We start from the raw sequence: 15,497 nt of genomic DNA, 5'->3' as shown, positions 1-15,497 counted from the left end.
CCCATATCGAAAACAAAGACGTAGTCCTACGTCAAAACATTGTATGCAGCAGACGCATGGTATTTTATTTTCTACAATGTATCATGCGTTTGCATCAGAACTGCCAAATTTGAGTCAATTTATGAACACAGCATCCGCCGTAAAGCGACGCGACCAGTCTGAGTTTGCGAATCATTTTCGAATCTGTCGGAGCTGTCCCTTCTACTGGTTAGTGGATTTCAATTTCCGAATGGACTTACCTGAAAAAATGGAGTCAGCGAGATGAACATCCACAGCAGTAAGTTGGCAGCTGTGAAACTAAACACACCAATTGGGCAGGTATTTATATCCTGGAAAAGATGAGCGATGCTGGAGAATGTGTAGCTAATATTCAGCAGCGTCAGACACGCTACGGGAGCTGCAATTTTTCCATTCAAGTGGTGTAATAGTTTGCGGAACTCGCAAATTTCCTGTGGCCGTCATGATGCGGGAGCCGAAGAATGCGCGGGTTGCAGTAGATATAAATCGTGGGAATGGAAAAAGTTAAAAAATTAGGTCAGATAATTTTATACAAAACTAATTGTAATGAAACACGTGTGCTAGGAGGAAAATTATAAACATGGTGGGGCCATGAACATGAGGTACGGGGAATTTTTGACCCTTAAAAGCGCAAATATAATTTTTTTCGGCCTCGTAAAAATTTTCTCAGCTTTGCTCTGTTACTACGATCATTTTGAGATGTTTTTTTCGGAATGTTGTTTTTATAACAACTTTGTGCGTTTAAGGGTTAAATATCTGACAAAATGTTATTTGAGCAGGAATAGGAGTTTGTCCTTTCCGACGTACTATCATGTAGCAGGCATGAAAAATAAAAACATCAAGAAAGTTAAACTAATTCGTTTCGAGCTCATCTCATCAGAATCCGACACTAACCCTTAAAACACCGGGAGGACTTTCTTGCATATTTTTGGTTATATCTTTTGATACATATTTAGGGAAACAGTTGCACTATCAAATGAATATGGAGAAATAGGGCTGCACGTGGCCAATCCGTAGAAATTGCCGGAAATGTACTGTAAACCTCGTATTTTCAAAAGAAAACTATATCTGATTTTGATGTTCATGAATGAAAACGGGTGAAAACTTTATTTTTTCTTTTGAAATCATACAGGAATACTTCAATTGCTTTAGCACACATTACCGCTTACCTTGCTGGATATTAGGTTACCAGAAACTCAGGAGTTCAGTTCCGGAGGACCAGTTCAGATTTAGAGACCATTCCTATCATGCGACACATCAAATCACATTTTCTCGACAAAATAAGACTGGTGGAAGACCAAAGAGACCATTTTGGACACGCATGGCCAGTTCAACATCAGTTCCGGAACACCGGTATCCGGTTCCGGAGGACCAGTTCAGATTTAGAGACTATTCCTATCATGCGACACATCAGATTACATTTTCTCGACAAGATAAGACTGATGGAAGAGCATAGAGACCATTTTGGGCAAACATGGCCATTTCAACATCAGTTCCGGAACACCGGTATCCGGTTCCGGAGGACCAGTTCAGATTTAGAGACTATTCCTAACATGCGACACATCAAATCATATTTTCTCGACAAGATAAGACTGGTGGAAGACCAAAGAGACCATTTTGGATACACATAGCCATTTCAACATCAGTTCCGGAACACCGGTATCCGGTTCCGGAGGACCAGTTCAATTTTAGAGGCTATTCCTATCATGTGACGCATCAACTTACACTTTCTCGCAGGATAAGACTGACGGAAGAGCATAGAGACCATTTTGGGCAGACATGGCCATTTCAACATCAGTTCCGGAACACCAGTGTCCATTTCGAAGAATAAGCTCAGTTCAGTTCCATCATGCGACACGTCAAATCATACTTTCTCGATGAAATAAGATTTATGGAAGAGTATAAACATGTAATTTTGATCACATTTGGCCGTTTCAACACCAGTTCCGGAGCTCCGGTGTCCGGTTCCAGCGGACCAATCCCGACTTAGAGGTCATTCCCATCATACAGCACACCAAATCACACTTCCTCGACGAAATATGACTGATGGAAAAGCAAAGATGCCATTTTTGATACATATGGCCATTTCAGCATTCATCCCGGAACTCCAGTGTCCAGTTTTGGAGTGTCAATTCTGATTTAGAGGTCATTTCTATCATGCGGTACTTCAAATCAAACCACTTTGCTCTTTCATCAATCTTCTTTTGTAGAGAAATTGTGATTTGACGTATCGCATGATAGAAATGACCTCTATATCAGCAGTGGTCCTTCGGAACTGGACACCGGACTTCCGGAACTAATGTTGAAATAGTCATATGTGTCCAAAATGCTCACCTTCCTCTTCTGTCAAACTTATTTCGTCGAGGAAGTGTGGTTTGATATGTTGCATGATGGCAATGACTTCAAAATAGAAATTGGTCCTCCGAAACCAAACGCCAGAGTTCTGGAACTGATGTTGAAATGGCCATATGTGTCCAAAATTACATCTTTGTTCTTCCGTCAGATTGACTTAATCTAGAAAGTGTCGCATGATGAAAATCTTAACTGATCCTCCGGAGACGGACACCGGTGTTTCGGAACTGATGTTGAAATGACCATGTCTGCCCAAAATGTTCCCTATGCTCTTCCGTCAGTCCCGCCACCGGAGTTCCGGAACTAATTTTGAAATTGCCATGTGTGTCCAAAATGGCCTCCTTGCTCTTCCGTCAGTCTTATTTCATCGAAAAAATGTGATTTGACGCGTCACATGATAGAAATGACCTCTAAATCTGAACTGGTCCTCCGGAACCGGACTTCGGAATTTCCGGTAACCTAACATCCGTCAAGGTAAGCGATAATGTGTGCTAAAGCAATTGAAGCATTTCTGTATGATTTCAAGAGTGTACAGTACGTTTCCGGCAATCTCTCCACTTGTAGCACTATTTCTCCATATTCATTTGATAGTGCAATTGTTCCCCAAATATAACAGTTCTTTGATTGAATGACCTGTATTCATATACAATGAATATAAATAATATATATATATATATATATATATATATATATATATATATATATATATATATATATATATATATATATATATATATATATATATATATATATATATATATATATATATATATATATATATATATATATATATATATATATATATATATATATATATATATATATATATATATATATATATATATATATATATATATATATATATATATATATATATATATATATATATATATATATATATATATATATATATATATATATATATATATATATATATATATATATATATATATATATATATATATATATATATATATATATATACATAATAAGATATAACCAAAAATATGTAACAAAGTCGTCCCGGTGTTTTAAGGGCTAACATAGTGATAGGACTAAGCTTGTGCCGGACTGACGCTAGCTCCAAAAAACGAAAACACAATTTGTATTTCTGAGCAAACTCCGTGATGTCCCGCAAGAAAAGGAGTTCTGATTAAGCTGATAAGATTTGATGAACCGAAACTCCTTTTCTTATTGTCTGATGATGAAACAATATAGTTGAATCATATTTGATTGTTTGCATTTAATTTTCAAATGGTTTACAATATCATCTTGATGTCAATGGGAAAGTTACAGGAAATGTTATTGGGCTTTTGGAAAATCTTTTGTTGTTTATGGAGAAACGCGAAAAACTCATGAAAAGGTAGTAATAAAATAAAATAATTACGTTGTTAAAACAAACTTTAAAATTTTTCGAGGATTACTACATTTCAGAATTTTTTTGTTGAGATCATTTTGATTTAAAATGGCGTTTAGAATTTTATTGAAAGCTTCTTCATGATTCAAGTACACTGAAAAAGTTTCTTTCGCGTTTTTGAAAGGTTAACATTACACGAACCAATTGTTTTTGTTGGAGCAAAATTCCAAATATCTTCCAAAATGCGTTTCCAAGTTGCATTTTGGAAGTTTTTTGTTAAATGCGTTTTGATTTAAAATGATACTTAGAATTATATTTTGTAATAAAATTACAGTTTAGTATGTCAATTAATATGAAATTCAAAAGCATGTATAAAGTTGTTAGAAATTTTTTTACCGATAAGTTCTCCTTTATGGAACCACATTCAAAAATTTTGTTTTCTTTACAGGATTTGTTGACAAAATATAAAAAATAGGTTTTTGCAATCTAAATGTTTAACATAAATTTTTATTTTTGTGAAAACTGGCATAACATTTTTTGAGTGTATATTTTTTTCGTACAGATGTATTCATTCCCTGTAACTCGTTCTCAGATAGTTTTACTGTATAAAATACAGTAATAGAGCAAAAAAAAATGAAAATTGTTGCACGTAGAAACGTCCACGTCCTTTTATTTGTTATTTGTTATATGTGGTCATATTGAAGGCAGAAGGAATCATCTATTACAATTTTGAGCAAAAGTCAACGCTATATTCTCTGTCTGGTGCATTTTTGCTCGATTATCTCTCTCAGAGCCAGCATAGAAAAAGAATTCAATTTGCAACAAAAGTCTAATTTAAACCGAATATACCTTAATGAATGCACTGCACCGAATGAATACATGACGAGGGAAACAAAGGAAAATTCCATTCAGAATTTCGTTCCTTTTTAAAACACACCTGGGGCTGATTATTTTTCAGATCTCTTTACAACTACTAAACCAGTAAGTGCAAAAGGTAAGGAAAAAATCTGACGCATTTAACGATGGTGACATTGACCCGAACGACAAGCGAAATGTAAATTACCCCTAAAATTGTTTTCGGCAATCGACTAATTTGTTGACATTAAAGATGACATGAAAACACCGGTATTGTATTTTGTTCGTATACCTGTTGAATTTCGCTATTATAAAAATCCCGTTTGACATAAATGGCTCATGGTTTTGTGATAACATATGCCAAACTTAATTCAAATTTTCAATACCTCTAAGAAAATTGAACACATTATTTCAATTTTCTTTGGTCGGTGTTTTAAAGCTCAATCCAGCACAATTGAACAATTCTCTAAATGAAGTATAATTACATAACATATTCTATTGCTCCTATTGCCCTTCCGCAACGAGATGTAGTACCAAAGCATTGTTGTACACTGACCATTGTAATAGAATAGTAGGTACTAGAAATTCACCACTCGCTAACTGCCTCTACATGACGCGGATATTGTTATTCCCGGGGCAAGCCGGTAAAGCCAACTCGCACCGAAGCACGTCGTCGTTTTCGTGTTTGGCTGCATTTACGTTGAACACGGTGAATGAGAAGCTGCTGATTTATTTATTCAATAGATTAGGGCGGTGATTATGTGGCAAATAGCCATAATTGAAAGCCCCATTAGAAAGGACAGGGTGCGTAAATTAACGCAACGATTTCTGTTTCCATTATTGTAGTTCGTCCGTTCGACTGATCTGCGGCACGAATACAATGGAAAGCGAATGTGTTTGGTAAAAAGCAGTGCATCCCTTTTAGGAAGCGTTCGGAGGATGTTGGACGGAACTCATCCAAGCGTGCAACTCGTTTCTTTGAGCCTTTTCCGAACATTGGATTGTAGAACCTTTGCGATTGCATGTGTTTTATAACAATGGCGACTATTCGACACATCATATTTTATTTAAACGGATGAGGTATTAGCGTGGTGGCATAGACCTGACATCGTACTATCTACGTTATAGTTGGGTTTTGTCATTTGTGACTGTGCGTAGTAAGTACATACCTATAATCAAGCTTCAGGTTGCGTCCCTGTCGCAACCTCCATGTCGATTTAAATTCAAATTGTACTTCCGTTATGACAACTATTTTAAACGGAAGAACTTTTACTTTCGCCAGAAATCGAATCTTATAGTCGGTTATTCAATTCTCTGTACTAACAGTGTGAAACTGGTAAATATGATGGTGTTTTGATAATAATAAATTGCTGAGGGCCGCAAGCTTGTCAAATGGCTTCTTACGAATATGTTTGTATGACATGAGACACATTCATATGATAGGTTGAGTGATATTTTGTACTAGACTAATTTAGATTATTGTAAGAGTCCTAATCAGCAATATTTTTTTTTCGCGAACAGCAGTTGCGATCTAATGGTATTGTAATAATGAATGGTTCGCTACGAAAATTGTGTAATTTGAATATTGTCGGATCAACGAATTTATTGTTTTCCAAGTTAAATAAGGGAGATTCCAGTTCAATGCAAAATAATGAGCTAATTCTATTCATGCATGTCATTATAAAAAGTGTATTCAATTGCTTGCTTGCAATAGGTGGAAACTACTGCTGTGCATTTATTTATATCCGGAAACACCAAACACACCCTTAGTTCTTACCTAGGCAATAGATGTTTTATTGCAGATGCGTATCGGGTACTTATTGCTGGTGATATTATTACACAGTTACCATGTTTTTGCGAGCAAGGATGCAAAATTCCTACCTTTTCTGCGGCTGTAGTTTTTCTGCCTACATTCTCATTTCTCTTTCGACGTTGCTGTCGTTCGCTATTGCAGGACGCCCATCGCTGTACGGCCGTCTGTAAGCAAAGCAGTAACATGACAAAAAATACTGCCCTCAGTACAGCCACCAGATGCGAGCGGTACAGCTTCTCTTTCCTAATTTTACATTTTTCAATATTTTTAATCTAATCAATATTTTCAATCACAAACGACGACAATGAATGCTGTTTGTTTACGCCACGACCGGCATCAACGCTTTCGTGTGCGGGCCTCTCCCTTTGACTACGCTGAGAAAAGTGTACAAAGCGAGAGAACAAACTTTACTACGCCACACTCTCACCAAGCAGTCGGAGTAGAGCAGCAAAACAAAAATGTATTCTACTCTACGGGAAAATGTACTCGGTTTGGCTACCGTTCTGGCAAGAGCTGTAGTGATGCGTCGCTGTAGCGGGCTGTACGGCTTGTGCAAATGTAAATATACCAAAAAATGTAGTTTACCGGTACCTTTGGCATCCCTGCTTGCGAGCATATCAAATACCTTGTTGAACAATTTAGAACGGAATAAGCGCTCGAAGCAAAACATCCAAAAACGAACAGCAAAATTGTAATTTTTTGCAAAGCTTTATGCGTTTCTTAGTGCAACAATTAGGCACATTTGCTAAATGTGCATTATAAATTCATAAAAGTTAGCATTGCTGGTATCTAAACAATATTTCTCTAGGTCTTCGGCGCATGAAAATTTTTATCATTGAAAATGTTTTACTCGACTAAATGGGGCTGGGGCGAGGTGTAGGTCGTCAAACGGTGAGATAACATAGTTCTCACTAAAAATGCTAGATCAGCAAAGGGATGCTATGTTCTGTTTGGAGTTTCAATTCAGCTGTAGAAACTTATAGCGAAGCTCGGATTATAGACGGAGCATGTCATCTCTTTGTTTATCTAGTCTCTTTAGTTCTCAAAAGTTTCCTATCTCATGCCACTACGCGAGTCTTAGTCTATTGATGACATTTGGTCCTTAGACCAGCGACGACTGGGTGCTATCAGTCTTCTGCCGACATTAGCAGAATGAGATGGTGCGAACAGATCTAATCAAGAAAACATTACCGTGAAAATAAATAGCTGATCGAAAATCAGCCGCAATAAAACTTTAATCTGCCTAGTATCGATGATCGCGGGTCAATACGTACTGAAAATTCGCCGCAACATGTTATGAATTTTATTTCAAATTTCGTTATTGCTAACAAGCCCGTGTATCAGGTTAACCCTCCGGCACTCGCGTCGTTGTATTTAGTGCAACACCTTCAGAAATTATAGCGAAATCTTCTTTCAGCACCAGCGGCTGCTCGTTCGGAAAGCCATTCGCGCGAGTGCCAGAGGGTTAACAATCCTTTGTATTTCCCTTCAATGATCGTTATTATCGCTCGTATACGAGTATTTTACAAACCATCCGATATGAAAAATAAAAAATACTTTCCTTGATTTATAAAATCTTGTGCTATCGTAACTCTTTATCTGTATAGTGTTTGCTTTTGATTAGGAAACATAGGATACTCTCGGTAGCCGGCTACCCAGAGCTTAAAAAGAACCAAAAACTAAGCAAGATTTTTTCTTTTTCTAGTGATCATTTACTCGAAGCGAATTGCAGACCTTACACCATTCCAAACCACCAAGTCCGCTACACCTATGAAAGAGTCTGATGAATCGTCGTCCTTCCGTTAAGTAGGTACAGCATCAGCATTTCCCGTTTACCTTATTCTTTATCCTTCCTCGTGAACGATGGAGATGGGAGCGGCCGGCACTGATGGCTAGCAGGCTGTTGAGGTTTTAATATGGGTCGTATTGGTATGAATTCCTGCTTACCATTTCCTAAGCAATAGGGCATTGCATAGGGTAATTTCTGGAGATATGCCGCGTCAGGAGAGATGCCGCATTCTCTATATCTCGTATATGGGGTCACTTTTATACGGTAATATGATATTGTGAGTTTGTCTTTCGAAGAATTATAACTCTAGAGATGTAAAATAATCCTTTTTAATTACTCACGAAAATTTTATTAATGATTTTGTGCGTTCATCACGGAGTGCCGAAATTTTGAAGTAGAATACTTCTAACGTTTCAATATGGGGTCCCGTTTCAAAAATTTCAGTTGAGAAATTTTCCCAGGTTTGAAATGCGAGTATCTTCCGTTCTACTGGACGAAATCGCAATATTTTTGCACTATCTGATCGGAAATTTGTGCACGTATATCGTATTAAATTTCGGAATTACTGCGACTACTATAAATAAACCAAAACAAGGATTTTCAGAAAATCCTTCGGAAACAGCGAGGAAAATGCGCAATTTGTCAGCATATCCCACGCAGAGCCGTCAAAAAGGAGCATGTAAGCGTTTCATTACATACGGGAATGTTATATATACAGGTCACGCGAGCTTGTTTTGTATCAGTGGGTGCTCGCTTACCACACGAGCAACATGCTCGTCCGGACGGTACAATGAGCGGTATCATGTTTGCGTTCCCGTACCAAGCGTCATCGCCAGGTTCTTCGTGATAAAATCTAGGGAATCACCAAATCTGCCAGTCGGCGTCTGGCTCGTCGTGGTGATGTAAAATGCATCTCCAATTTAATCTACGAATGCTGATGGTGTGCAGAAAAAGCGCAAAACCGCAATGAATGTCGTCTATACTCTGAAGCGGCAGGGACGCACTTTCTATGGATTTGGAAGTTGAAAAAGTAGAACTCACTTGTATCATTATAAAAAAGGCCCTTTTCAGAGCCACCAAAATCATTTCAAAGAATGAGTTTGCATTTTCTGTTTCATGGACTGTTTCTCCCTGGAGAGCTATTTGGGTTAAACCCTAAATTATGATTTATTTCAGTACGCAAATTGCAAATATGGTCAGAAACAAACTGGAGTGAAGTGAATTTTTACTAGGCGCATTCAAAAAAGGTTTCAATTCTCAAACATTTTACAAAGGTGCCGTATTACATTACTCTCTTTACCCTTAGTGTTCGATAATCTCCGTAGTGGAAACACAATTTCAATTTTGTTCTTTATCAAAAATATGTGGTCGACCAACCAAGGGGTGGAGCTACGACGAACACATTGAGGACAACACAAAAAAGGACGAGCTTACGTTGTGCTGTAGTCAGGTATAAAAACTCAGCATGCTGTTGCTTACGCTCAGTTCGTTTCCAGCATCAGCATGCAGCGGTTCGTTTGCAGCATGTTCCGCGAAATTCAAACCGCCGTCCATTTGCTGCTGTCACAGAAGAGTTGGCCAAGCACGCCGTCTTCGATGGCACCAAAACTGTTACCATATACACCAGCACCAAGTAAATTTCGAAAACTGCCCAAAGAAAAGGCCCTTTTCAGGGCCATCAATTTATCGACAAAGAATGAAATTGAAGTTTTGTTATTACAAGCATCAGCTTGTCAAGAGCGTTGGACGGTAAGTGAGCCACTTGTGAACAATACCGTCGCTTTCACTAGAATGGCACAAAATGAAAAGTTATTTGTGATTTATAGACAGTTTAGTGTAATGATTCAATTTACAAAAATCGAACGTTTCGATATAGGGGCTCCGTTTCAAAATTTTCGGCCAGAATGCTGCCTGTTTTTTCAAACGTGAAAATCTGCTGTTGTATTGAATGAAAACCTTCGATTTTTGCGCTGATTGGAAATAGTTGTGACTAATTCTGTAGAATGTACAATTACTGAAAATAACGGATTTTGTGAAAGCAGTGGTTGGTCCATACAATTCGATTCCAAGCCAGACTAGTTTTCGTTGGAAGGTCCACCTCTGACAATAGAAGTAAACTTTTTTACTATGAATTCAACTACAACTTCCTTGAAAACAGCACAGCTAAAAAACTTTTGGGAAAAACGCGCAAACCTAAATTTTTCACTATAATGGAAACTGCCTGTGCCCAGCCGCACAGCATCATCAATATTGATAGTAATTCAAGCCGGGAGGAAAGAGGTTGTAAGGCAATGGAAAACGAAAATTTCATTTATATCTTACTGGAATATAATTGGCTGGTCCTGAAAAGAACTTGTTGGTTTGTGGTTTATTTTGGGTCACAATTTAGGCCTGCTCGATTGCTGATAGCTGTGAATTTCTCGCAGGGCGACAGTTTCTGTTCAGTAGTGATGAGGCTTCCTAACGCCAACCGTGACTGGGGCACTTTTACACGGCCTTCGTTGCTTACTGCTTGCGGGGAGGCTTTCCTCCGGTGGACTTACGAGCGGTATGTTTGGTACGGGCCATTTATCAACAAAGAATCGAATTGAAATTTTGTTATTACAAGCATCCGAAAGTAGCTTGCCAAGAGCGTTCGATGGCAAGTGAGCTACTTGTGAACAATATCGTCGATTTCACGTATTTCACAAAAGAAAAAGTTATCATTTGTTTGTTTGTTTACAGTTTCGTGTTTACTAGGCGCATTCAAAAAAGGTTTCAATTCTCAAACATTTTACCAAGGTGCCGTATTACATTACTCTTTTTACCCTGAGTGTTCGATAACCTCCGTATTGAAAACACAATTTCAATTTTGTTCTTTATCAAAAATATGTGGTCGACCAACGAAGGGGTGGAGCTACGAAAAACACATATTGAGGACAACACAAAAAAGGACGAGCTTACATTGTGCTGTAGTCAGGTATAAAAACTCAGCATGCTGTTGTTCACGATCAGTTCGTTTGCAGCATCAGCATGCAGCAGTTTGTTTGCAGCATCTCCCGCAAAATTCAAACCGTCGTCCGTTTGCTGCTGCTAGAAAGTTAGCCAATCACGCCGTCTTCGATGGCACCAAAACTATTACCACATACACCAGCTCCAAGTAAATTCCGAACACTGCCCAAACAAAAGGCCCTTTTCAGGGCCATCAATTTATCGACAAAGAATGAAATTGAAATTTAGTTATTACAAGCATCAGAAAGTGGCTTGCCAAGGGCGTTGGATGGTAAGTGAGCCACTTGTGAACAATACCGTCGCTTTCAAGTAGAATGGCACAAAATAAAAAAGTTATTTGTGTGATTTGTAGACAGGTTAGTGTAATGATTCAATTTAGAAAAATCGAACGTTTTCTAACGTTTCGATATAGGTGCTCCGTTTCGGCCAGAATGTTGCCTGTTTTTCTAAAAGTGAAAATCTGCTATTGTACTGAATGAAAATCTTCGATTTTTGCGCTGATTGGAAATAATTGTGACTAGTTGTGTAGAATGTTCAATTACTGAAAATAACAGATTTTGTGAAAGCAGTGGTTGGTCCATACAATTCGATTCAGAGCGAGCCAGACTAGTTTCGTTGGAAGGTCCATCTCTGACAATAGAAATAAACTATTTCATTTTGAATTCAACTACAACTTCCTTGAAAACGCACAGCTAAAAAACTTTTGGGAAAAACGCGCAAACCTAAATTTTCCACTATAATAAAAACTAGTGCCCCGCCGCACAGCATCATCAAGATTGATAGTTATTCAAGCCGGGAGGAAAGGGGGAGGGAGGTTGTAAGGCAATGGAAAATTTCATTTATAATAATAATACTTTATAATTGGCTGGTCCTGAAAAGAACTTGTTGGTTTGTGGTTTATTTTGGGTCACAATTTAGGCCCGCTCGATTTCTGATAGCTGTGAATTTTTCGCAGGGCGACTGTTTCTGTTCGGTAGCGATGAGGCTTCTTAACGCCAACCGTGACTGGGGCACTTTTACACGGCCTTCGTTGCCAACCAGCCCCCTGTCAAGGACGACGTCTCTGTACAGCCAGCATCACTGCCATGAAAGGCAAAACATTGATTTTGAACCGAATGATTAGAAGCTGTATTTAGTTACAAAATGTCAATTAAATTAAATTATTAAATCATTCCACAAGATGCAAAACGTCGTGTGGAATGCTTGAATATCGAGCATAGTGCCGAACATAATTCTTTGTTTGGGGCTTTATAGCTATAACACCCCATACATGTAGGTCGCTGTCAAACTCCATATGATGGTATAGGGTTGCCAGGGGGCTGTTGCCAACTGCTTGCGGGGAGCCTTTCCTCCGGTGGACTTACGAGCGGTTTGTTTGGTACAGGCCATGTAGCGAAAAATGCTGATCTGCTACTTCTCTGATGCTGGTAGTAGGACGACGGTCAAACGCTCGTTTGCGTGCCTTCATTCATAAAAGTTCAACAATATTTTCAAAGAATGTTGCAAATTGTCAACTTGATAATTCCAAAAATACTCCAAATAAACTATGAATGTGCTAGAGTCGACAAAGTCGCATAGAAATTGCTTATTCCAGAGCAGAATTTACCGGTCTAAAGTGTATTCTACTTCACTCCGGTTATGTCTCTGACATTACCCACCCATCTTTTTTTTATGGGACAATATGGAAGAAAAATATATTAAATCCTATAAATTTTTAAGTAGCACTCAGCAAATTACAATTCATACCTCTTTTTAAAGGAAATATCCTTAGTATTTGAAATATACGGGAAAATGGGATACTGGATCATCCTCTATTTTTTTAATTTAATTGCAAATCATACATATTTTGCCATTTTTCTAATATGATAAAATCTCTGAAGGTGAATGGAATCTTTTTAGTTCACCGAATACAGTTCCGCCAGGTCTCGCTAATGGAGACCCTCCGTCCCGGTTCATCAATATACAGATTTAACTGCCCCATTTATTTTTCTTATCTTTCTCAGAAGTGCCCTCTCCCGCCTCTACCATACACCCACGAAGGTTTGATGCGACTCCAAGGCGACACAAACCATCTCTGTCAAATGAGCCAAGAAACACGGGACCTACAGCACAGACGTCACGCGCGCAACTCGAAGTCTTTCCGATCCGCATCGGAGCCTACGATGTGAGGAGGACCACCCGGCGTCCCAGTACATAATTCTTCCTGATGAAAGCCACCGGAGTCTGTAACCCATGTTAATAATTTTCTCCCCTGCCATCTTTGTTCATTTAGCTCTTTTAACTATTATATTACATTATCTCGTTGAAAATGCCCAACTTTACTTCCATATAAAAATAACTCTAATTAATCTTCCCGAATCTCTACAAAATTAAATTACGCCCTCTAGCTATTCCTAGATTTAAGATAGTTGTAAAAATTGTCCCCCTTAGTTAAAAATTATTTGCCCCAATAATCTCCATGCTAACAATGTCAAACCATATTACCATAAAAACTAAATGACCCCCCTAGTCTTACGAAAATCATTTTACCCCCTTGTGTATATGTATAAGATGGCTATAAAATCTCCTTAGTTTCATTTATAAAAATCAATATGTAATCCCCTAGTTTAAAGTAATTTAAAATGTAAAACAAAACAAAATTCGCCCCTTTAAGCTAGTGCAAACGTGCCTTATCAAATAAACGAATTGAATAAAAAACAGAGAATTTATATAATTTTGCATTAATTTTAATAAGTTTTTTATCATCTTGACATCATGGTGGAACCAACTTATATGGTAGCTTGTTGTATGGATGCGCTCATCAACCTGACACCCGGGACAATGAGGAAAATAGAAAATTCAAAGCAGCATGTCGGCGAGATGGACCACTCCAGGTCTAAAGCCGAAGACAGCGATAACAAAAAAAAATTAGCCCATGGGAGCGTTATGTATCACTGGTTGAAAAAAAAGTTTGATCAAATCGCATTGGTCATCATGTGAGTTTAATTGACACATATATACAGATGTTTTCTTATTTCGATGAAGAGTCGGCTCTGAAAGCTACGGTTGGAAAACCGAGCTTCAGAATGATTGTTTGACATTTTTAATATGAGAAAAGCAAAAACCAATATGGCTTTGAAATTTGCAAATAAACCTTAAGCTGTAAATAACTCCATTCGAATGGTTCAAATTGTGGATCGAACAGGAAAAACCTATTAGGCAAGTGATCATTGCAGCTTGCAGCTTCACTCTTCAATTGATAATAGTGCAGATAGGCTACTATTGGGTAATAAATTGAAATTACTTAGTTTGGTCCGAATATACCAATAAATTCATCAGCATTTCTTTCAATGTGTATCCAATACGAAACATAGTAGAGGTAGTAAATTAATTCAATCCCGTCTATTTGGCTTCGAATCGTTTGTTGAATTCCTCGGCAAACAACCTACCGACGAGGTATTATAAAGAAAACAAGACTTATAAAAAAAATGTACAGCACATAAAGATAAATTTAACATCGTTCCTACTTCAGTCAACAGCAGCAGCAGCGACGATGCAAAAGTTCGTTCCGTAGCAAGTCAGCTGTGTCGAGAAAATAGTGCAATTCTAGTTGTATTTGTCCGGTTGAAGCTGAGGCGACTAGCGCAATGAAGTCTTGTGTAGTTTACCGAATGGCATCTAAATGGCGCATCTATCTTGGTCTATATCGACTGTTCTGTATCAGCACTGAAATGTGGGTATGGCAAACAGCTGCAGCCAAACGTATCGAGCTTTTCTTACTTTATCAAAGACGAAGAAACAATAAACATACTTTTCGAGTTGCAATAATGGAACAAAATATATCAGACAATAAATGGATGTACAAAGAGCTGGAAACATAGTTTTCCTTCGCATTACGTTCGATTTGATGAAGATAGACGATCTGAAGCAACACCCGGTGGGATAGTGCCAGCAAGGAGAGCTTATGGAAGCCAACTGACTAGCACTTATGACAAAACAAGGGTACGTTCCATTTTCTTTAAGCTGCTTGGAAGTTATTATTTTTTTAGTATTCTTACCGTAAGTAGTACAAACACTGCAAAGAAGAATAAGAATTATTCGCAAAAATAAGAAATAACTAGATTTTGATTTTCTGACAAATAGTATCTATAAATTACATGTATTTTTTTTATTTCGATTATAGATATTTTAACCATAGGTTGATTCGCCTTTTTAATCGGGCAAGAAAAATGACTTTGGAAAGATCTCTAACCTTATGTACGGGGTTGGGAATCGAACTGCAACAGATGAGTTGCGTACAAGGCAATCGATTTATCTACTGCTTTAGGGGCCATACACTAATT

The 15,497-nt window shown here is 37.8% G+C and overlaps 1 protein-coding gene across 1 annotated transcript in view; it reads right to left on the bottom strand.

Annotated features, from left to right (window-relative positions):
• Positions 1–15,497, bottom strand: part of LOC131687176 (uncharacterized) — a 71,813-nt gene that overhangs the window by 23,736 nt on the left and 32,580 nt on the right. The window contains exon 4 of the mRNA XM_058971229.1: positions 240–449. Within this exon, the coding sequence (XP_058827212.1) occupies positions 240–449 (210 nt within the window). The remainder of the gene's footprint in view (positions 1–239; positions 450–15,497) is intronic.

Source organism: Topomyia yanbarensis, chromosome 3, assembly GCF_030247195.1.
Source record: "Topomyia yanbarensis strain Yona2022 chromosome 3, ASM3024719v1, whole genome shotgun sequence".
NCBI lineage: Eukaryota > Metazoa > Arthropoda > Insecta > Diptera > Culicidae > Topomyia > Topomyia yanbarensis.
The sequence above is the reverse complement of the archived record's forward strand: the minus strand, read 5'-3'. Positions and strand labels throughout refer to the sequence as shown.